The following is a 23,819-nucleotide window of genomic DNA, read 5'->3' as shown; positions in this document are numbered from 1 at the left end:
GTGCTCTTGATATGAATGGCTAAATATTTTTGTTTGAACAGGATTAAGAATTGTTCAGATCTCCATCTCCAACCTCCCTTTTATCCCAATGTCCTTGAACCCTCGACCTTTGACCACCTCCCCACCCCATCCCCACCTTTTATTTCCTATTTGCAGGAGCATAGCATTGTGATGGTGGATGAAACCAACGATGTTCGCATCATCGGGCTGCTTACTGTTATCCTCATCTTCGGAGTGTCAGTGGCTGGCATGGAGTGGGAAGCCAAGGTTGTTATAAAATGCTGCCCTCCAACTTTGTTTGCTGTCATTAATGATGACTATGTGATAAAGCAAAAAGCTATTGCTTTAAAGAGAGACTTGGCGACAAAAATGTTTGAGAAAATACAGATCAAAGAATGCTGGAGAGAGGTCGTAAATATATGGGCATAAGGGCACGACAGATGTTTGAGTAAATGAAATGGTTCAAAAAGGCAACGAAGGGAATGGTAATTAATTAATTATTATTGATCCTTCAGCAAGTCTTGTATGGATTGGCAGGCTCGCCTAAAAGCACACACACACACACACACACACACACACACACACACACACACACACACACACACACCACCTTGGAGCTGTGAAGCTGGGTTTAAATCCCTCGGCATCAATGTGTGTGTCACTCGGATGTATGTTAAACTGGCTTCCCCTGTGACAGCATTGGTGGGTGGACGTTAAAGATGCGATGGTGCCCATCGTGAAGAGTAGGTGAGTTATCACCGGCACTGAACAAATGATAAATTCCTGCTCTAACCTTCAGGGGGCACCGCATCTGTGGCACAGCCATACCCCAGCAAAATGATGCGACTGCAGCCATACACTGCATATAAAGAGCAGTAGTAGTCTTGTACAACACACAAGCCTGTTTAGGGACTGTTATTTGAAAATTGCAAACATTCTTTTTTTCATGCAACGACTTGTTTATGCATTTGGGGGTGGGGGGGGGGGGGGGGGGGAGGATGGGAAGTTGTGGTGGATGTGGAAGTGACATTGCTGTTGTTTGCTTCAGCTAACATGTCGTGTCGTGATTCGAAGATGCCTTCCTTTGCATGCTTCATTTTCGGTCGTGATTTGCACTCGCGTCTTTGATAGTACCGTAAAATGGGGTGAATAGGGACAGCAAGGTGAATAGGGACACAAATTGAAAAAAAGTTCGGAAACTTTCTTCGCTGCAAATTGATAACCATTCTGATTTGTTGATATTTGGGTTGAAAGTGTTCTCTTGTTTTTTTTTAAAGCAACTTATAGTCCCTATTAACCCCATATATGGGTTACAACACAACAACAACATGCATTTTAAGTCCATTTTCCCTGCTAGAGCGGGGGTTAGCCTTGCGGTCCCCATGACAATCTTCTCCATCTTGCCCGATTTTCTGCATCTCTCCTTGTTAACCCCCTTGCCCGCATTTCTTCTTCCACCATCTTAAGCCAAGTCTTTCTCGGTCTTCCCCGTCCTCTACTTCCTTCTACATTCATTTCCATCACTCTTCTCAACCAGTCACTTTCATCCTTCCTCAACACATGACCAAACCATCTCAACCTGTTCCTCTTCACAGCATCAATCACAGGCTCTATTCCCATCATTTTTCGCAATTTATCATTTGTCTTCCTCTCTCTCAACGATACTCCGCACATCCACCAAACCATTAGCATTTCCACCCTTTCCAGCCTTCGTTGCTGCTCTACGTTTATTACCCATGCCTCGCTCCCATAAATCATAACACTTCTCACACATGCAGCATACACCTTTCCCTTCAGCTTCAGCGACACTCCTCCTCATCAGCACGCCACTCAGTTCCCGAAACTTCTTCCATGCACATCTCACTCGAGCAACCGTTGCCGAGTCTGATCCACCTTCTCCATTCAGCATGTCTCCGAGGTAGCAAAATGTTTTCACACCTTCCAGCTTCACGCCGTCTGCAAGATCCAACTCAACATTTCCTCCATGTGCAGCTCCCTCTGTGCTGCACATGTGCTGTAGGCTAAGGGTCAAGAAACAATCCTGAGTTTCCAACTTATTGCTAAATTGATAGCTCAGATGGATGCACATAATATGCACCCATAATGTAAACCATGGTGCCAATGAAAAAAAAAATGGGATAAAAAGTTTCTCCAAACTGTCCCTATTTCTTGATTATTATTTTTTTGTATTGGTGACTGTCTCTATTCACCCGTAAAATGGGGTGAATAGGGACAGTCATAAAAATCCTATTTATTCCTATTTAACCCATATATGGGGTTAATAGGGACTATAAGTTGCTTTTTAAAAAAACAAGAGAAAACTTTGAACCCAAATATCAACAAATCAGTATGGTTATCAATTTTCAGCGAAGAAAGTTTCCGAACTTTCTTTCAATTTGTGTCCCTAACCACCTTGCTGTCCCTATTCACCCCATTTCACGGTACGTTTAAAAATATTCGGTCTCGACTCAAAGCAAGCAGATTATTTGGATAGAAAGCTACCTGTGGATGGTTGTTTTGAAAATAGTGTCAGGTGTCTCCTGACGGTAACTCTTAAAGGAAAAAGTGTTTTCAGTTGGAAAAGTCCAAACATTCTTCCTTTGATGTGACAGCTGCCATCAACAGCCAATGTGGTTGTTGAGAGTGATCTTTAAAAGGACGTTTTCGGATCGTACACACAAGGTTCCATATTTATTTTATTTTCTAGCTGACATCAATCCGGCTTGCTTTGTCCAAAACGGTTTTCTTTACCGTTTTTGAAATAATTTATTGTGGGGTTTTTCATCCAACCTCGTATTGACCAAGTGATGGAAGATCTTCTATTCCTTTTTGGTCTTTACTGGCAGCTGTAACCAAATATAGAATTCCCTGTAACTGCGCTATCCATGCATTGTTCCATTTTCTATGAGAGAATATCATGTATAGAATAGTGTGGACTAGAATGCCAAAGTGGCCATGTCGATAGGTAATGACATTTTAAAATGGAAGAATGAATGGTTTGGTGGTACATATGGATGCTTTTCCATTGCTGCTACGTGCTATTATTACACCAAATGACATTGAATGTGTTCCCTGACCCTTTCCCTGGCAAACAGGCTCAACTTCTTTTGCTCCTGATTCTGCTTGTTGCCATTGCAAACTTTTTCATCGGCACCTTTATCCCACCGGACGACGTCAAACAGAGTCAAGGAATCTTCAGTTACAAGGGTATGTCACATTTGTATGCTCACAATCTAATAAATGATGGTGAAGACTTAGCCCCCTTTGTCGTTCTTGAGTGTGTGATGTTTTTGACATGATGTACATGGATTTAAGGAGGAAGGGGATTGAATGGGAAGATAAAATTTGATGAAAGGAGGGCATGAAGTTGAAGAGGAGGGGAGGGGAATGCCTGGCACACTCACCTATGAGCTGTCTAGGCTGGGTCCGAATCCCGGCTGAGTTATAAACTTTCGTTCTGGTGTTTTGCAAGCAAGGCGAGGGGTCTGTGTGCCATCCCTCGGATGGACATTAAACCTCGCTTCCCATCTTCCCACATTAGTTGGTGGTCGTTTAAGATCCCACGGTGTCCTTTGCAAAGAGTAGTCGAGATATTGCCAGCACCATGAACACATTCCAAATTCCTGCCCTAACCCACAGAGGGGTGGGTACGGCATCAGTGACTGACACAGCCGTGCACCCAGCAAATTACGCCACACGCAGCCACATGCTGCATAGGAACGACAGCGATGATGAGCTGGGATGGGAGTTAGCTATCTTTTGTATGTAATATGTATGTAATATGTAGATGTCTTCACCTCGTGACATTGAAAGATAACGAACTTTAAATGTACGAGAGCAATTACCAATCCACTGCCCCCATATCGCCGTTCGTATTGCCAACTAAGAAAGCTGCAGTTTGAGTGCCTGTTGGTCACGAGGGAAGCAATCTTGTGGTTTGTTTGTATGTATTGTTTTGCTTTCGTGTGATGCGCAGCCGCAATCTTCTCTGAAAACTTTGGCCCGGATTTTCGTAACAGCGAGACATTTTTCTCGGTTTTTTCGATATTCTTCCCTGCTGCGACCGGAATCCTGGCAGGAGCAAACATTTCGGGAGATTTGGAGGTGAGAAGTTTTATCTTTGCCTCTGACTTTTGTTTTGCTCTGCCTTTTATGGAATGCGACCATTAGGGTGCATCAAACGCCCTTAGGTTCTTGGATTTTAATGTCTATTCTCTCAAATGTTACACTTGTTGGTAGAAGTATGTATGCAAAAAATAAATGAAATCAGAGGTGGTCCTGGGTGGCCACCGGCCACTTTTATATATTTAGGGCCATTTTCGGGGCCGCACTATGTAAAAATGTTTGATTTTGTTATTTTACACCCAAACCTAGTCATGTTTGGTATCAAATTGAAGGTCTTGATGAGAGGAATACAAATATAACAATTTTATGCAAAAAACGATGGTTTGATAATTAGTTTGTATTTTTACATGAATGAAATCGGAGGTCTAATCGTGGGTCCCATACTAGTAGTCTAATAATATCCTTTATTTTCTTTCAGATGGCAGATAAGAAGACCAGATTAGCAAGTGCCATTTTTGGTCTTGGCAATGCTTTTACAGAAGCAGATGGTACATTGACAGGAGTCCGCCTCCCAACTTGCCGGCAGGTTCTTCGATGCGTGATGTGGTACATCCAGAAAGAAATATGTGAAGGCAAACAAACTCAGCCACTGAAATGGAAATCTGCCAGCATCGTCCTTATCCAGCTGAAAAAATTCTACACTAAAGCAAATATTCCTATGCTTTCAGACCATCAATGCTGCAAACTAATACTTGACCTTCTTAATGACAATAACAAATTGCGTCAAATACCTGTTTCTCGCCGTGAATCTCCAAGCACTTTGGCTAAGTTGCAAACCATGAATGAACGTCTTGATAAGACCTTTGGTGTATGGACAAAAGATGCAATGACAAACATTAAGAATGAGGAAGATAGAGTATTTTTAGAGTCAATGAAATCTGACAGAGTAGCCTCATTTGGTGGTGTTGACAAGAAGAAAGTTGATAAAGATCATAGAAAAGAAAAACGCCTCTTAGCGGAAGCTTCAAGACGAGAACGTCATGAATCATCCAGTGTACAAGAGATGACAATTAGTTCTGTATGCTCTGATGATAGTGACTCTGCAGATAGCTTGGAAGAAACTGAAGAAGAGGCGATTCCAGAGTTTCAAAGGAAGCGTAGTCACCACAGATCAACATATGCAGGTACATCTGCCTTTATTCCTCATGATATTCTGAAAAGACATTCAGTTGTGTCTGTTGCTACTCGACTAAACATAACTCCTGTTCAACAGGTTGCGCTCACCAAAGCTGTAATTCAAGAGGCAGGAGGTGATCCACGTCGTGTGGCCAAGTCGTACTCAACTGCTGATAAGGCTCGACGATCAATAACAAGTGCTATCGCCAAAGATATTCAAGAAAATTGGATCGCCCCAACAGCTGCAACACTTCACTGGGATGGCAAGCAGATACCAACGCTCACAAACAAGAATGTCAAGGAAGAAAGATTGCCAGTGTTGGTTGGGAATGCCACTGATGTAAAGCTACTGGGGGTGGCTAGATATCCTCCTGGAAGTGATAGGTCATCAGGTGACATCATTGCCGAGCACACTTACACGTATCTACATTCATGGAAGTGCAAACAATCAGTTGTCAACTTATGTTTTGACACAACAGCATCAAACACTGGACACGTTACAGCTGCCTGTGTTACCATTCAATCAAAACTGGACCGTGCTCTTCTGTGGTGTGCATGTCGCCATCATGTTGGAGAGGTAATCCTGGATCATGTGTTTGACGTTCTCAAAATTGAGGCATCAAAGTCTCCAGAAGTATCTTTGTTCCAAAAATTCCAGAAGAATTGGGAACGCATATCGCATGCAAAGAATGAAAGTTTAACCAAAATTGACATTTCCATGTACAATGACTATGCACAACAGCTGCTTTTATCCTGCAAAAACAAGGTTTTAAGCACAATCCGCACAAGCGCTTCATACTGTAGGGAAGACTACAAGGAAATGGCACAACTCTGCCAGGTAGTCCTCGATGATGATGTCACAAAACAAGGAACACTCCACAGACCAGGGGCCATGCATAAAGCAAGGTGGATGTCAAAGATTCTTTATTCCATCAAAATATGCCTACTTGAAGAGCAAATTTCTCTACTACCTCGAGGAACTGTAACAACACAACATCAACAGAAAAAACTGAAGGAGTTTGTTGTTTTTGTTGTTTATATTTATTGTGATTGGTGGCTCATATGTCAGTCTGCTTCAAATGCCCCATGGTTTGATTTGTGCTTTTACAAGACTCTGCTCAACTATAAAGCTGTCAACTCAACCATTTCAGTCAGCGCTGTGAAAGCCTTTGATAGACATTTGTGGTATTTAACCCCAGAACTGGTTGTTTTGGCACTGTTCAGCAATGCAATTCCTCAAAAGGATCGTCGTGCCCTTGCAGATGTGTTACTGGCCATACAACCAGATGAAATGCCAAGCACTCCAAAACACCGCTACGGTTCTGGATATGGCAAACCGTCATTTCCAAAAATTACAGAAGCGACAACCCTGGCTGATCTTGTGAACGAGGACTCGTGGTTTACAGTAAACCTTCTTCACCTAGATATGACCTTCCTAACAGAGGATGTTGACACTTGGCAGAACAATGAGCACTTCAAGGCAGCCAAGTCCATTGTGGATGGGCTTAATGTTGTGAATGACCCTGCGGAGAGAGCAGTAAAGCTCGCAACTGATTTTGTCTCAACTGCAAGAAGAGAAGACCACTTCCAAAATCTTCTTCAAGTGGTTGAATGTGACCGCAAAGCGAGGCCAAATTTGCGGAAACGAGCAAAGTTGGAGTAGTGACATTGGCGTTGTGCTTAATACATTTTCAAACTTTTAATCAATGAAAGTACAATACTACAACACTGTACTACAACTTTGTAATATGAAGAACGATTTTGGTTAATTTTACATTGACATGTAAGGTTGTTTTAACTGTTTGATATTAGGCATTTAGTAAAAGTAGGACTTTACTTTTGTATATAGGTATAATGGTTAATTTTACATTATCTTGTAGTTAATTTTACATTATCTTGTAAAGTAGTTTAGCTGTGGCCCTAAATGGCCCTAAATATATAAAAGTGGCCGGTGGCCACCCAGGACCACCTCTGATTTCATCTATTTTTTGCATACATACTTCTACCAACAAGTGTAACATTTGAGGGAATAGACATTAAAATACAACAACTTTTTGAAAATCATGGGGCGTTTGATGCACCCTAGCGACCATGACTTGTATCCAGCAATGATTTTGGTTTCCCCAGGCTCTACTTGCTTGCATTGCTCCCTTGACTGGATGCCTTTTAGCATGTGAGGGCAGATTACATTTCCAACAAGAAAGAGCAATCAGAGATTGCAAACACTCACCAGGATGTATTTTCAGTGGTTTTTAAGGCTGTTAAAACAAATATGGCGGCCGAACCATGTGACCGATGACATCATTATTTTTTTTCTAAACTAATTTATTCCGAGATTATGCTCAAGAAATTTCATCTTGATCGGATGAAGTTTTGTACTTGTCGAATTATGACGTCATAATGGAGGCACCTATGACATCATTTACATATTTTATTCCCCATGGAGAGTTCTTTACAATGAGCCATGTCAATTTTTTCTGTTCGGTGCTTTTGGAGATATAGAGGTGCAAAGTTTTTCGGTTTTTCCAAGATGGCGGCCGAACCACGTGACTGATGATGTCATAATTAGCATTAAAAAATTATACAGGTAGAGTTGTACCTATGGTGAAAATTTCCTGTCAATCGGACCAACGGTTGCAGAGAAAATCGTATTTATTCTGTGCGGACAAAGACAAACAGACTCAAATGCAATACCCTCTCCTCTGGCGAGGGTAACAAGAACAGCACTCAGTAGAGCACACACCTCCGCCACGCTGAACAGTTTGTTTTGTATCCCACTGATGGGCCAGATCTGGATTCGGACCTGAACCAGAATTTAATTGGCTTTTTTGTCGCTTCCCAACTCATCCATCTTGTTTCGTTTATAACTTGTCCAGAACTTTTTGAGACATCGTGCTATTATATCGTTTTTTGCCGCATATATCATGGAAGAAGAATCACTTTGATAATATTCTCGTATCTAGATCCAGATTCGGATCTTCTCCAAATGATTTTGTCCTTGTCACACACCCAACCTGTCCACGTTTCGTCTGAATCCGTCCACAACTTTTTGAGATATCCTGTTCACAGACAGACACACAGACAAAAGGGTGAAAGCATAACCTCCGTCCACCTTCAGTGGCAGGTTGGGTGTGTGGCAAATAAAAAGTGGCAAATGTGGCTTCAGTGGCTTCAGTGGCAAATAAAAATGAATTTAAACGATTTCAGCATACGGCTGCAACATTACAAAATGTGAAAAAAGTGAAGGGGTCTGAATACTTTCTGAATGCACTGTATATAGATTACTTGCAAAATCTAAGATTTTTCAAGTATATTGATTGGTCTTGTGCGTTATTCTGTCTGTCTGTTTGTCTGTTTGTTTGTCTGTCAATCGCATACATGGCACAATGTTAAATTGATCTTCACGAAACCTCACCAGATGGTAGAGTTGGTCACAAGGAAGAAGCCAATTGATTTTGAAGTCAATGGTCATCTTGAGGTTGAATTTCTAAAATCAATTTTCATCTGAAAAAATCATCAATTTTCATCTGATTGACTTGAAAATTAAATAGCAATTGCATAATGCCTCACTGAATTGTGAAACAAACTATTTTTGAGGTCAAAAGGTCAACTAAAAGTTAAACTTCTAAAATTATCAATTTTCATCTGAAAAAGTCAATTTTCATCCGATTGACGGGAATTGAACAGCATTTGCACATTGAGTCACTAAATTGGGAAAGTATTTTTGAGGTCAATAGGTCAAAAGTCAACTCAAGGTCGAAGGTCAACTGGAGTTCCTCAAGGCAGTGTTCTGGGTCCTGTACTTTTTCTGGTTTTCATTAATGATCTCTCCGACTCTCTGGAAAATCCTCTCTATCTTTTTGCTGATGACTCCACTCTCTGCCACTCCATATCTCATCCCTCAGATCGGCAGTCGGCAGCCTCCTCACTCTCTGCAGACCTGGACAAAATCACAGACTGGTCAAACAAGTGGAACATGTCTTTCAATACTGACAAATCTCACACTCTCACCGTCTCTCCGAAAAGACCGACTGGACAACCCTCCCATATACTTTCTGAACAATCCTCTCCAAGAAGTTCTGTCACTCAAGCTTTTGGGTCTCGCTATCTGCCATGATCTTTCCTGGGAAAACCACATTTCCAAGCTGGCCTCCAAAGCCAGTCGCCGACTGGGCATCCTCCATCGTGCGAAGTCCTTCCTTGGAACCTCTGAGCTCCTCACCACATTCAAAGCTTTAGTTCGCAGCTTGATGGAGTACTGCTCTCCCCTCTGGGCTGGTATACCTGCCTCACACATACCTCGGCTTCATGCTGTAGAAACCAAAGCTGTCATAATCATTGGAATCTCCCGCAATGAAGCTGATTCTGAGGGCCTTTCACTCAATTTGTTTGATACCGTGTACCCCTCCTCCCCCAGCCCTTCCTCTTCCACAGATCTACGGACGTCCTTGTTCTCCAAGTCAGTATGGTTATCCTTGTGGGCTTCCCTCTTCTCCCCATCTTGTCTCCCGCTCCCTTTATTATATGTTTTATGTGTCCGTTTATGGTTTTTGTGTTTAATGTGTTAGCTCTTACACGAGCCTCGATCCTTGTATCCAAAAATAAATAAATAGCACCGCAAAGCGGGCGTTACCCCTCAGCGCATGTATGGTGAAAGGAAGCCGTGGCGGCCATATTGAAAATCGCAGCGCGCCCATTTTCTAAAGGCACCTTCCTCTATTCAACCCCAACACACACTGCAAAAATGGATTTAATCGGACAAGCCGTTCTGCTCGAAATTGATGGAAACCAATTTCAAGATGGCTACTGTTGCGGCCATATTGAAAATCGCAGCGCGCCCATTTTCGAAAGGAACCTTCCGCTACTCAATCCCAACACACACTGCAAAAATGAATTTGATCGGACAAGCCGTTCTGCTCGAAATTGACGGAAACCAATTTCAAGATGGCTACCGTAGCGGCCATATTGAAAATTACAGCGCGGCCATTTTCGAAAGGAACCTTCCTCGACTCAACCCCAACACACACTGCAAAAATGGATTTCATCGGACAAACCATTCTGCTCGAAATTGACGGAAACCAATTTCAAGATGGCTACCATGGCGGCCATATTGAAAATCGCAGCGCGCCCATTTTTATTTATTTATTTTTTGTATACATAATCGAGTCTCGTGAAAGAGCTAACATTTATCACACAAACAAATCAAACAGACAAACAAACAAACTATATAAAAAGGGGAGTGGTCGACAAGATGGGGAGAGAAGGGGAAGCACATAAACACAACATTTGAGAGCAGGGACATCGGGAATGTGTGGGAGGGAGAAGGCTTGGGGGGAGGTGGCGTGGGAAGGAGGGGGGGGGGGTGGGAGAAGTATAAACACAAGGACACCAAGGACTTCCAGGAAAGAAGTTGGTATTTCAAAAAAGTGGATTTGGGGTGAAATTATTGGGGCAGAAAAGATCAAGATTTTGGATGGGGGAAGATAAGAGATGGTGGTCAACAGCTGTTTTAAAGACCTGGAGGGAGGAGTGGGATTGAAGAGAGTGAGGGAATTTGTTCCAGAGGTGGGAGAAAAGAGGAATGAAGGAGTGAAGGTGAGAAGAGAGTCTTGATTTTGGCAGTTTAACCATAAGATGGTTGCAGGCAGATCTTGTGTGACCTGTAGGAATATTTGGGGGACAGAGCCCAGAGAGAGCTGGAGGAGCAAGGCCGGAGAGGAGTCGGTAGAAGACAGAAAGACCACCAACCTGCCTGCGGTGAGTAAGTGAAAGGCTCTCGGGGGTAGCTTCATCGCGGGAGATTCCAATGATTCTGAACGCTTTGGTTTCAACAGCGTGAAGACGAGCGAGGTGTGAGGCAGGAGCACCAGCCCAGAGGGGAGAGCAGTATTCCATTAAGCTGCGGATGAAAGAGCAGGAGCTCAGGTGTGCCAAGGAAGGACTTCGCACGACGGAGGATGCCCAGTCGGCAACTGGATTTGGAGGCCAGATTTGAAATGTGGTTTTCCCAGGAAAGATCATGGCAGATAGTGAGACCCAAAAGCTTGGGTGACAGAACTTCTTGGAGAGGATTGTTCAGAAAGTATATGGGAGGGTTGTCCAGTCGGTCTTTTCGGAGAGACAGTGAGAGTGTGACATTTGTCAGTATTGAAAGACATGTTCCACTTGTTTGCCCAGTCAGTGATTTTGTCCAGGTCTGCAGAGAGTGAGGAGGCTGCAGAATGCCGATCTGAGGGAGGAGGAATGGAGCGGCAGAGAGTGGAGTCATCAGCAAAGAGATGGAGAGGATTTTCAAGAGAATCGGAGGGATCATTGATGAAGACCAGAAAAAGCACAAGGTGCAGAACACTGCCTTGGAGAACTCCAGCCTGAACAGGAAGAGGAGATGAGAGAAACCCATTCAGGGCCACCGTTGACTACGACTAGAGAGGAAGTCCGCCAGCCATGCTTGGAGATTTCCATGGATACCAAAGGAGGAGAGTTTTGTGAGCAGAGCGGGGTGCCAGACCGTATCGAAGGCACGTGATATGTCGAGGGAGACGGCTCTAATTTCCTGTTTGGCATTGAGGACCTCCATCCATTGTTGAGACAGCAGAAGCAGCATGTCCAGAGTAGATTGACCTGGTCTGAAACCAAATTGATGATCAGAGATCAAGCCATTGGAGAAGAGGAAAGATTTCATATCCGAAGCAATGATGGATTCCATGACTTTGCTGATAATTGGGAGAAGGCTGATTGGTCTGTAGTTGCTAGGATCTGTTTTTGCACCTTTTTTGTGTAAAGTGGTGATGTTGGCTGATTTCCAAGCAGATGGCAGATGACCTTGAGCAAAAGAGAGGCCGAGAGAACAGAGAGAGGGAGTGAAAGAGCAGAAGAACAGGATTTTAGGACCAATGGGCTGATGCCGTCAGGTCCAGTTGCAGAATCAGAGTCGAGGGTTGACAGAAACTTTTCCACCTTGTCAGGAGGAAAGGACACAGAGTCCAGGAGCAGCTGGGTACGACTGGGTATGGTGGGTACAGAGAGAGATGGGTTTGGGACACAAGATTTAGAGGCAAACACAGAGTTGAGGCATTGAGCTTTTTCACGTGCGGAGTCGGCTGTGTAGCCGTTTGCGGTAATGGAGGGGATGGAGGGGGAACAAACACCAGAAACGTATTTGATCAGACGCCACCAGGATTTGGAAGAGGGAGACAGATAAGAGAGTTCGGTCTTGCGAACGGAGAGATATTGTTTCCTGTCTCTCCTGAGGGTAGACACACACTTGTTTTGGGCTTTGTGAAAGGAAATGAGATTTCCTTCCGTTGGATTTGCTTTCCAGGAGACGAAGGCAAGTTGTTTCTGGGCAACAGCCTCACCACAACAAAAGGTTTGATGGTGATTGGGTGAGGTACAATGAGGTGTTATTTGAGGAGCGGGAAGAGCGAGGCAGAAGGTTGGGGGAGATGAAGGTGAGAGTTGGAAGGGGGAAGAAGTGGGGAGGACGCTTTGAGGAGGAGGAGTGAGAGGGGGGAAATGGAGAAGAAATGAGGGTGGGGAGATTTGAAGGGGAGGGGTGAGGGGGGAGTTTATGAGGGGAGGGGTTAGGGGGGAGTTTATGAGGGAAGGGACAAGGGGAGGGATTTGAAAGGGATGGGGGAGATTTGGAGGGGAGGGGTGAGGTGAGGGAGATTCTAGGAGGGGAGGGGTTAGGGGGGAGTTTATGAGGGAAGGGACAAGGGGAGGGATTTGAAAGGGATGGGGGAGAATTTGGAGGGGAGGGGTGATGGGGAAGATTTGGAGGGGAGGGGTGAGATTGGATTTTGGAAAATGTACGATTAATGGGAAACGAACATTTGTTGCAAAATGAGTTTCTTGTGACCTTCGAGTCAAAAATACATTTAAGGACGCTGGAGGAGGGGGGCAGGGGGGGGTGGGTGGAGTGCAGGAGAGCTTAGGGAATGTATGAAAGAGGCACTGTAAGAGATGGAATTTTTTTTTTGTTTGTTTTGTTTTTAGTTGAGATTTTAAACAAGGAAGGTGAAATGGGGTGAAAACATTGGGAAAAACAGAGAACGAAAGTTATTGGAGCACAAACGATGGACCGCTGAGAGAAAAACAAAGCCTCAAGGTAGGACACGGTAGCCTACAAGGCCTCAAAAGACGCGACACAAATTAACCGACGATTTTCTATACAGGTATGAATGATTTACACCAGGAATCGTCCTAGGGACACACTATAGGTACACACACCATAAAATAAATACAGTTTTGACGAAAATACAAATGGGAACAATTACTTAACTTCGAAAGCGTGAGAGCATGGACAGCTGTGAAAAAACGTAAACCTCGCCGGCAAGACCGGAAGCGGAAGCGGGTTTCGAAAGGAACCTTCCTCTACTCGACCCCAAAACACACTGCAAAAATTGATTTAATCGGACAAGCCGTTCTCCTTGAAATTGACGGAAACCAAAAGTTGACGGATGCCCGCCCGCCCGCCCAGGCGACATCCTTGACGACAATACCCCTTCGCCCAATTTGGGCTGAGGGGTGAAAAGGGCTCCACGCACATACTTTCCGTGACTCTTGTCATGCAAATGTTTTTTTTTTGTTTTTTTTTTGCTTGTTTTTCAGTCGATCGTTCTGCATGGAATAGGCTGTGTAGATAACGAGCACTGTTTCTAAACTACATTTATTTTTCATTAGACAAGCCGACGTATCCTTTGGGCTGCCAAAAGCATTTTCCATTACAACCCATGCGTGGCCAGCATGGTCTGTATGCCTGTGATCTCTTTATCTTGAAACTGTTGATTTCCACTTTCACTTTCTATACCCACGTGCCACGTGCAGCGTGGTGTGACGGCGGTTGTGAACGGCACTTTGATTATCCAGCTTTCAGAACTGCTCAGAAGCTGCCTGCTATTTGTGATACAGTTGTCACATACTGTTGTCCGTTGCTCTTTCCTCTCGGTTGTAATCTCCTTCAGGGGATATCAAAACGTGGAACAAGGCCCCTCCTATGGCCCAACCTGTCTTTGTTTTGTTTAATTTGGATTGCGCTTCTTGTTTAAGCTTGGGAACATTTTTCAGTTCTGCATCATATCTTTGCTCTAAGCCCTAAGGGCACTTTTAGGATTGTCACCGGAATCTCAATCCTTCTCCAATTATAGTTCGTTCATCCAGCTATTCCCTGGTATTTGAATTTGGAATTGAGGACTCTGCTCTCCTCTCATTCACTGTCCATCTCCTATTTCCTGTCCAGATTGGCAGTCATCCATTTGTGTCCATGCTGCGGTTTGGGTCGTATATTTTGAAGGGATTCTGATCAACCACAGTCATGGCCAAAAATATTGGCACCCTTGCACTTTTTTCAAATAACTCACAATTTCCTTAAAAATAAGTTGAAATTGACGAAAGTATTTGGTCTCCACAATTCTTTATTTCACTGTTAATATTACAGAACCTTTGTTTTTGATTCAGATCTGAATATATCCTTTTAAATCAGTAAATAAAAAGAAATGACATTGACAAAATCGACACCCTGGACCTTAGGTGCAGTTTGACTTCTCTATTTGGGTGGGCAAGGGGTTCATATTAATAATGTAACCAAATTATTGTAACCAACCAACCAAATGTAACCAATAATGTAACCAAATAACCAAATCAGACCCATCTCCAATAACCACTGACTTCACTGATTTACTCACCTGCTTTAACCTCACTCAACATGTCAACTTTCCTACCCATAACCGTGGTCACATTCTCGACCTTGTCTGCTCTACTGGACTAATTTTTCACCATCTCTCTAGCTCCGACCTCACCCTCTCTGACCACTTAGCCATCACTATGACAATCAACATCCCCACCCCAGCACCAAGGCATTATCGCACTATCAACTTCCGTAAGCTAAACGCTCTTTCACCTACCTCATTCTCATCCACCCTCTCTGAAAAAATGTCCACTTCTCCCTTCGTTGACCTCCACACCCCTTCTGATCTCACTGACTACTACAACCACACTCTCTCCTCCTGCCTTGACCAGCTTGCACCTATAAAAACCAAAACAGTTTCTTTCACCCATTCTGCTCCCTGGTTTACCTCTGAACTCCGCCTGATGAAAACTCGTGCTCGCCAACTTGAAAGACTCCGCAATAAAACAGGTCTCACAATTCACTCCCAAGCCTACAAGGACCACCTACAACACTACAAAGATGCCCTCTCCCGCGCCCGCTCCGCCTACTACTCTCAAATTATCCACTCTGGCTCCGGAAACCCAAAAGCACTCTTCGCTACAATAAACGAACTCCTCAGCCCCCTGAACACCACCACCCAGTCATTCACAGTAGACAACTGCATCTCCTTCCTTTCATTCTTCCAATGCAAAATTGACAACATCTACAACAGCTTAACTACCACCGCACCCGCTCCCCCTCAAACCACCTGCCCCCCCTTATCCTGCCAACCCCTGTCTCAATTCTCCCCAGTCTCCCATACTGACCTCTCTGAACTCCTCATAGGAATGAAAACTGCCACCTGCACTCTTGACCCCATCCCCTCCAGCTTTGTCAAGGCCTCCCTTCCTGCGCTCTCTCCACTTATCACTGCAACAATAAACTCCTCCCTGTCTACAGGCATCGTCCCACCATCCCTCAAAATTGCTGCTGTTACCCCCATTCTGAAAAAACCTGGACTCAACCCTGACACCCTAAATAACTTCAGACACATCTCCAACCTACCCTTTCTGTCAAAAGTTTTGGAACGTGCTGTAGCCACTCAACTCAAACATCACCTCTCTGCCAATAACCTGTATGAAACATTCCAATCCGGATTCCGCTCCAACCGCAGTACTGAAACTGCTCTCCTCAAAATCACCAACGACCTTCTCCTCTCCTCTGACGCTGGCAACCTCAACATTCTCATCCTCCTCGACCTCAGCGCCACCTTTGACACCATCAATCACACCATCCTCCTCAACCGACTTGAAACCACCTTTAACATTACCGGCACTGCCCTCTCTTGGATCAAATCATACTTCTCTGACAGACGCCAGTTCATCTCCATCAATAACTGCAAATCCCCCACTGCTCCCCTCCACCAAGGTGTCCCCCAAGGTTCAGTTCTTGGCCCCCTCCTCTTCATCCTGTACCTGTCCCCCCTTGGTCACTTAATCCGCCGTCATGGTCTCCAATTCCACTGCTTCGCCGATGACATCCAGCTTTTCATCTCCACCAAGTCCATCTCCACCACCACCCACTCTATCCTGACAAACTGCATCACTGAAATAAAATCCTGGCTTCAAATCAACTTCCTCAAACTTAATTATGATAAATCTGAAATAATCATCATTGGCCCAAAAACGCTCACCAAATCCACCCATAACTTTGCCCTCAACATCGACGGTTTCCCAGTATCCACCTCCCCTCACATCCGGAATCTTGGCATCATCTTTGACCAAACCCTCTCCTTCGACAAATACACTAAACACATCACAAAGACAGCCCTCTTTCACCTGAAAAACATCGCCCGTCTCCGTCCATCCCTCTCCTCCACGGCTGCAGAAACCCTCATCCACGCCTTCATCACCTCCCGTCTGGACTACTGCAACAGCCTCCTCTATGGTTCACCCTCAATAATCACCAATAAACTCCAATACATTCAGAACTCCGCTGCCCGTCTACTCACCCATTCCCGGACCCGTGACCACATCACCCCCGTCCTTTACAAGCTTCACTGGCTCCCCATCCCCCAGAGAATCCAGTACAAAATCCTCCTCTTGACCTACAAAGCCCTCCATAACTTGGCCCCATCCTACCTGGCTGACCACCTCTCCAGACACACCCCCACCCGCAACCTCTGCTCTGCTGGTACCAACCTCCTGACCCCCCCCCCCCCCCCCAATCCGGACCAAATTCAGATCCTGGGGGGACAGGGCCTTCTCCATCGCTGCTCCCACCCTCTGGAACTCACTACCTCACATCATCAGAGACTTCTCCTCACTCACCACATTCAAAACATCACTCAAGACCCACCTGTTCAACACTGCATTCAACATTTAACCCACAGCATTTAACCCCTGACTATCTCTTCTCCTTCTCCTTCCTTTTGCTTTGATTATTTACCTATTTATTTTTGTCTTTTTGCACTTGTTTTTTGTACTCTGTCAAAGCGTCTTTGGGCTTCTTGAAAAGCGCTTTATAAAATAAATGTATTATTATTATTATTATTAATAATGGGGAGCTCGGTCTGACTTCCAAAATTACCATTTGTTAGGGTGGTTACAGTGTACGTGAAATCACAAATACAGTTTACGTTCATGATTGTTACTCACGTTTAAATAAGGGATGTTTTTATCTTGATTGTAAACTACTGAAAAAAATTAAGGTGGGGGCATTGCCCCCCCCCCTACCCCCCTCAAACTCCGCCGATGCCCTAGACTTGATATTTGGCACACAGCCTTTAGACAAAATAACTGCAGTCAAGCGCTTCTATAGCTATGAATGAGCTTCCTACACCTCTCGACTGGTAGTTTGGCCCACTCTTCTTGTGCAAACTGCTCCAGTTCTCCTAGATTTGAAGGGTGCCTTCTCCCAACTACTGTTTTCAGATCTCACAGGTGTTCAAATTGGATTTAGATCTGGACTCATTGCTGGCCACTTCAGAACAGTCCAGCATTTTGTCTTGAACCATTCCTGGGTGCTTTTTGAAGTGTGTTTGTGGTCATTGTCCTGCTGCAAGACCCATGACCTTCGACGGAGACCCAGCTTTCTGACACTGGGTTGAAAATTGCGCTCCAAAATGCCTTGGTAATCTCCTGATTTCATGATGCCATGCACACATTTAAGGTACCAAGTGCCAGAGGCAGCACAGCAACCCCAAAACATCAGTGAACCTCCTCCATGTTTGACTGTTGGGAAGGTGTTCTTTTCTTTGAAGGCTTTATTTTGTTTTCTGTAAACATAGAGATGATGTGTTTTACCTAAAAGCTCTAATTTGGTCTCATATGTCCACAGGACATTCTCCCAGAAGGATTTTGGGTTGTTCAGGTGTGTTTTGGAAGACTCCAGTCGGGCTTTCTTATGTGTCTCTATCTCAGCTGTGGGGTCTCTCTGGGTCTCCTACTATAGAACCCTCTTTCATTGAGTTGGTGACCGATGGTGCGAGTTGAAACTGTCGTATCTTGTGTCTGAAGGTCAGCTTGAATCTGTTGAGCAGTTGATCAAGGTGCTTTCTCCACCATTCAAACAATCCTTGGCTGCAATCATCGATCAAGTTTTCTCTTGCGGCCACGTCCAGGGAGGTTGGCTACAGTGCCATGGGCCTTAAACTTCCTGATAGCATTGCGTACAGTGGACACAGGAACATCAAGGTCCCTGGAGATGGACTTGTGACCTTGAGATTGTCCATGCTTGGCTACAATCTTGTGTCTAACCTCCTCAGGCAATTCTCTGGTTTTCTTTCTTTTCTCCATGTTCATTGCGGTTCACACAGTGCCACAAAAAAGCAGAATGAGTGATTTTTATATTGAAGGCACCTTCAACTCACCATAGGTGAGTTCAATTCCAAAGTAACATGAGAATCACCTGCTTGAAATCTAATTATTTCAACAACTTCTAAAAGGTGCCAATAATATTGTCCGGGCCATTTTAGGATTTATGTGTGGAATAAGCTAAGATTTACGAATTTTTTCAGCTTTTTTGTTTTGTTCCACTGCAAACCAAAGAAATAAAACTGTGGATATCAAAATATTTTTTAATTTCAACAATTTTCTGGAAGAAATGGTGCATTATTTGAAAAAAGTGCAAGGGTGCCAATATTTTTGGCCACGACTGTACATACGCCATTGTCTCTCTCTATCTCTCTCACTCTTCTTCTTTGTTTTTTCCTTATGCACGGCAACATATTTTAAGTTACAAACTCCAACTTGGGGTACAAATACAACTTTGTGTGGGGGTAACATAGGTTATGTGCCCACAGCCTCGCCTAGGGGTGTGAGGGCGTGGAGGTGTAAATTATTTATTTAAATGTCTACCATGTAGCGCCACCTTGTAGTGGTGGCAGAGGGTATTACAATTTCCTTTTTTACCTGTGCAACGCCAAGGTCAAAGCATTCTTTGCATGGGTAAATTTGTCCTCCTTTCCTTCTCCCCAAAAACGGAGGGGTCTGTCAAAGCCTTTCTCCCCCACCCCCCCCCCCTCCTTCCTCATCTCCCCAAAAAGATGTATAAGCAGTATATCTCTCCCCTATCCTACCTCTCCCCTCCCCTTCCTCTCCCTTGCCCTCCCCCTTCCTTTCTTCTTCCCTAACCTCCTCCCCCATTCCCACTACCCCTGCTCCTCTCCTCCCTTCCTTCCTCTCCTTTCCCCTCCCCCTCCTCCCCCTTCCTCCCCCGCTCCCACTCCTACCCAAACCACCTTTCCCCCTCCCCTCCTCCTCCCCTTTCTAGCAGCAAGGGACGTGACGATTAATTTGTCCTTCAGCGAAGCGACGGGTAGGCTCTTCCAGTGAGCTCTAGACCACAAGGTTCAAACGTCTTGATTTCATAGTCAAAATAGAGCAATGGATCATCCATGGTATAATGCTGCAAAGCAAGTCCTGCGTCATGTTGATACGCGGATGACGAGGGTGCTCAGACTGAATGTCTTTAGCCATTGCATATATAAAACCTCATCAAGTTGGAATGGAAGCAAAGACTTGTGAAGAAATAGAACGTCACAGAAGGAAACTATGTTGTGCTCCTTTTCTATGTATGCTCCTGTGACTAACTCTTGTCAATTTACAGGATCCGCAGAGAGCGATTCCTCTGGGAACCATGCTGGCCATAATCATCACAACTATCATCTATGTGGTCGCTGCCATCTGTGTAGGTCCGTACCTTCACTGGTGTGGCCTACGAGAGTAATCCGAGACTTTATGTAACTGTCTCAGCATAACGTTTAATGTCGGCATAATGTTTGAAAGAGAAGCAGTTTGCTTAATCTAGAAAATGGTGATTTTTACCTTCAGTTTCTCCAACCCTGTGCCAGGTGCCACCACTGTGCGTGACGCAACAGGGGCTACAAACGACAGTGTTCCATTATCAAGCTATGCAAACTGCACAGAGGCTGCCTGCAATCTGGGATACAACTTTATGACATGCACGGTCTCATCCTGCGAATACGGTCTCATCAACAACTTCCAGGTTACTTTCTCGTTCACTCATATTTGCTTCGTGTATATTTTCCACTTTTCCTTTCCTTGCACAGTAAACATCTCCAACATGATGGTGATGATGCTTTTTTTTGCAGGTAATGACTACGATTTCTGCGTTTGCTCCACTCATTACGGCTGGTATTTTTTCGGCGACTCTTTCCTCGGCCCTTGCATCTTTTGTCGGAGCACCCAAGATATTCCAGGTACAGTGCAAAAGGATCTTATCCAAAGATGTTTAAAAATGAGGCTCGAGGCCAATGTTGAATCCCGAAGTAGCTACTGTGATTAATGTCAGAAGGATCGTCGGACGTTAGCTTTGCTTGGAAGTTTTTATTTTATTTTATTTTATCCCTTTGTCAGGATATGTCATTTGAACACGTTGGATCTGCCCAACTGCACTCATTTTTTCTCTCTTTCAAAATTCAACGTATTTCCACAATGCCTACAAACTTTTTCTCAAATTTGTGCCAAATCCGTGTTCCAACAGGAATGATCCAATATCAATCTTTGAGTTTAAAAAACCGTATGTATCGACAATGTGATCCAAAGTCCCCACCCCCTCTCTCCCCTTCCTCCCCCACCTCGTTTCCCCCGACCTCCCTTTCGCCCTCGCCCGGGACATGAACCGGGGTCCAATCCAAGAAATCGTTACATATTTCCTGCGTCCCCCAATGTTGATTGCATAAACAAAGTTTCATTAAAAATGTTTTAAAATGTATCTTTAATCGTATTCTTTTGATATTTGACCTGTTGACCCTGCCACAGGGCCCCAAAGGGCGGGGCCAAAAATGATACTGCTCTTGCTCATGTGGTGATCATAACTACCAACTTTGGTGAATTACTGCACCCATTTGAAGGAGATAGCGTGACGGATGGACAGATAGATAGACAGACAGACTGAGCCGATTACGATAGGGTATGTGGGGATAATAAACCACAGCATTTGTATGGCGCAAATATATCTGACAGGCCATTCAAAGGCCTTCCATGATGCCGCAAACCTAGCCTGTGCAATGATTGTTTGTCTCTGCTCTATCCTTTTCAAAGTATTGAGGCTCAAGCAAGGAAGCAGCACATACCATTTTAAGTAGTTAGTATGAGTCGGGCGGGGTCGGGTTCAAACCACCGACCTCCCAGACTCCGAACAGACGCTCTAACCATTACACCACCAAGTCTTATAATGTCGATTAGTAGATGAACTATTTTCGATGTTGAATGGCAGATGACTGAAACCAAATTGTTACCATCATTGTCATCTTGCTGACCCCATGCTAGGCTTTGTGTATTGATCACATATATCCCAAGTTGAACTACTTCTCTGTCGGCTATGGGCGGAACAATGAGCCGATTCGTGGATACATCCTTGTCTTTTTCATCGCTCTCGGTTTCGTCCTCATCGGTACGTATTCTTCTTTCCCAGTATTGCTGTTGCTTGTTTTCTCATTCTTTTTGTGATCGAGTGAACTTTGCCCATGTGTAACCCGCAGGTGAACTCAACACCATCGCCCCTATTATTTCTAACTTCTTCTTGGCATCATACACACTAATCAATTATTCCTGCTTCCATGCTTCTCTGGCTAACTCTCCAGGTAGGAAGGTTTTTGGTAAATGTTGAGGTCTTCCTGATATTTCCCTGACAATCAAAGATTGTTTGCATTTGGCCGATAAAATTCACAATGACTCATGTAAATTACGGCGCGAACATGCACTATATTCGATTGGTCTGTGATGGTATTTCATGTAGGCATCCCTTTAGCTGATTGATTTGAAGAAATATTTAAAAATAAATATTCTCTGCCACGAAGGTTGGCGACCTGCATTCCAGTACTACAACATGTGGGTCTCGTTGTTTGGTGCTGTGTTGTGCTGTGCCGTCATGTTCATCATAAACTGGTGGGCTGCCCTCGTGACCTGTTTTGTAGTGCTCGGCCTGTATCTCTACGTTGCCTATAAAAAGCCAGGTGAGGAAATGATCTACAGGTAATGTATACTATTGTCGTAAAACCCTTTGGCTTGATTTCTCAAAGTTGTTTGGAATGACTTTGTTGGGTGAGGTTTATCAAATGTGGTCTGCTTTTGGTCCTTGAGGGTATCTGATGCAGCCTGTCTAGCCTGTTCTTGAGGGCCATAGTTATCGGAGATTGAAAATGTTGAAGGTTTTTACATGTGAAATTGAAGATTCGCAAGTGCAGTATGTGACTAGTCATGCGTCGCTTAACGTCCTCGATACGTTCTTGGAAACGTGACGTTAACCGAATTGGACGTTGTCCGAACATCACATTGTGAACTTTGTATTTATACTTACGTGTATGTGGAATATTGCAGAGTCGGCTCCTGCTTGTTGCTTCAACATCTCGAACAAACTTTTTGCTTTGGCTGTGATGGTTAGCGTGCTGAGTGGGACTCGCTTTTGAGTCTGGTCTTCAATCCAGGCCATCAGCATCTTTTCCATATTCGATATCGGCCCCTCTCGAAACTTGGTCAATCGTGTTGCCTTCATTGAAGCCGATCCTTTTACCGCTTGAAGAATCTTCTCTTTGTTTTTTTCATTATCGTTGTGATCGTAGAGTGCGACATGCCGAAATCACGAGCGATAGCATTCACAGATTTGCCGCCCTCACGCTGTCTTATTATTTTCTGCTTCTCCTCCAAATCGATGCTCTTGCATTGTTTCTTGCTGCTGCTACCACGAGGGCTGGTTGCGCTGCGTTTGGGACCCATGATTAACTTTAGGGTGGATTGATTTTAAATCGAATGAAAAGAAAATGGAATAACGCTCACAATATGCGGGGGTAATCGAGACTGGATTGCTGCGGAGCTGCCTATGAGGCAAAACCAAGCATACACTGTTATACAGTTTGTAAACTTTTTATTTCGTAAGTAAGGAAATCAAATTAAAAGTACAGTACACTACAATAGCCAAAAAACATAAACCAGTAACATCGGCATTTCTTATATCTATCAAAACATATTATGGATATACTGTATAGTTACTGTACTGTATCATCATACGCCTGGCAGCACAATCTATTTTGTTTAAGAACATGTGATGCATGCGTGAGCGCGCCTGCTCTAAGGCCACTTACGTCCGCTACGTCCCGTTGTCTGAACGGGTTTTTTTAATCCCCATTATTTTCTTATTTTTATGGGCCATGGACATATAAGCGATCGGACGTTGTTCGGACAGACGTTAAGCGACGCATGACTGTATATTGGTTGGTCTGGTCTGTTATGCTGTCTGTCTGTGTATGTATGTCAATCACCCACAGGTTGCAATTCCACACCGATCTTCACAACACTTAAAAGCCTGATAGAGCTAGCCACTATTTAGAAGCCTATTTTTTGAGGTCAAAAGGTCAAAGTAGCATATCTGCAACTGGACCTGACGGCATCAGCCCACGGGTCTTAAA

The 23,819-nt window shown here is 44.2% G+C and overlaps 2 protein-coding genes across 5 annotated transcripts in view; both read left to right on the top strand.

Moving 5' to 3' along the window:
* Positions 1-23,819, top strand: part of LOC137413502 (solute carrier family 12 member 2) — a 172,510-nt gene that overhangs the window by 26,679 nt on the left and 122,012 nt on the right. For all 4 annotated transcript variants that reach the window (XM_078781572.1, XM_078781571.1, XM_078781573.1 and 1 more), the window contains 9 exons: positions 157-267; positions 3,096-3,207; positions 3,977-4,104; positions 20,000-20,084; positions 20,244-20,398; positions 20,505-20,612; positions 21,685-21,808; positions 21,897-21,998; positions 22,215-22,370. In XM_078781572.1, the coding sequence (XP_078637698.1) occupies positions 157-267; positions 3,096-3,207; positions 3,977-4,104; positions 20,000-20,084; positions 20,244-20,398; positions 20,505-20,612; positions 21,685-21,808; positions 21,897-21,998; positions 22,215-22,370 (1,081 nt within the window). The remainder of the gene's footprint in view (positions 1-156; positions 268-3,095; positions 3,208-3,976; positions 4,105-19,999; positions 20,085-20,243; positions 20,399-20,504; positions 20,613-21,684; positions 21,809-21,896; positions 21,999-22,214; positions 22,371-23,819) is intronic.
* Positions 4,199-7,206, top strand: LOC144892928 (uncharacterized). Its single transcript, XM_078781575.1, has 2 exons — positions 4,199-5,249; positions 5,339-7,206. Exons 1-2 carry the CDS (start codon positions 5,154-5,156, stop codon positions 6,902-6,904), a joined length of 1,662 nt encoding a protein of 553 aa, XP_078637701.1. The 5' UTR covers positions 4,199-5,153; the 3' UTR covers positions 6,905-7,206.

Source organism: Myxine glutinosa, chromosome 7 (genome assembly GCF_964187855.1).
Source record: "Myxine glutinosa chromosome 7, kmMyxGlut1.1, whole genome shotgun sequence".
NCBI lineage: Eukaryota > Metazoa > Chordata > Myxini > Myxiniformes > Myxinidae > Myxine > Myxine glutinosa.
This window is presented reverse-complemented; position numbering and strand designations above follow the sequence as displayed.

Coding starts and splice junctions, on each gene's coding strand:
- LOC144892928 (XM_078781575.1), top strand. CDS start 5,154: ATGATAGTGACTCTGCAGATAGCTTGGAAGAAACTGAAGAAGAGGCGA. Junction 5,250..5,338: donor CCACAGATCAACATATGCAG/GTACATCTGCCT, acceptor CCTGTTCAACAG/GTTGCGCTCACCAAAGCTGT.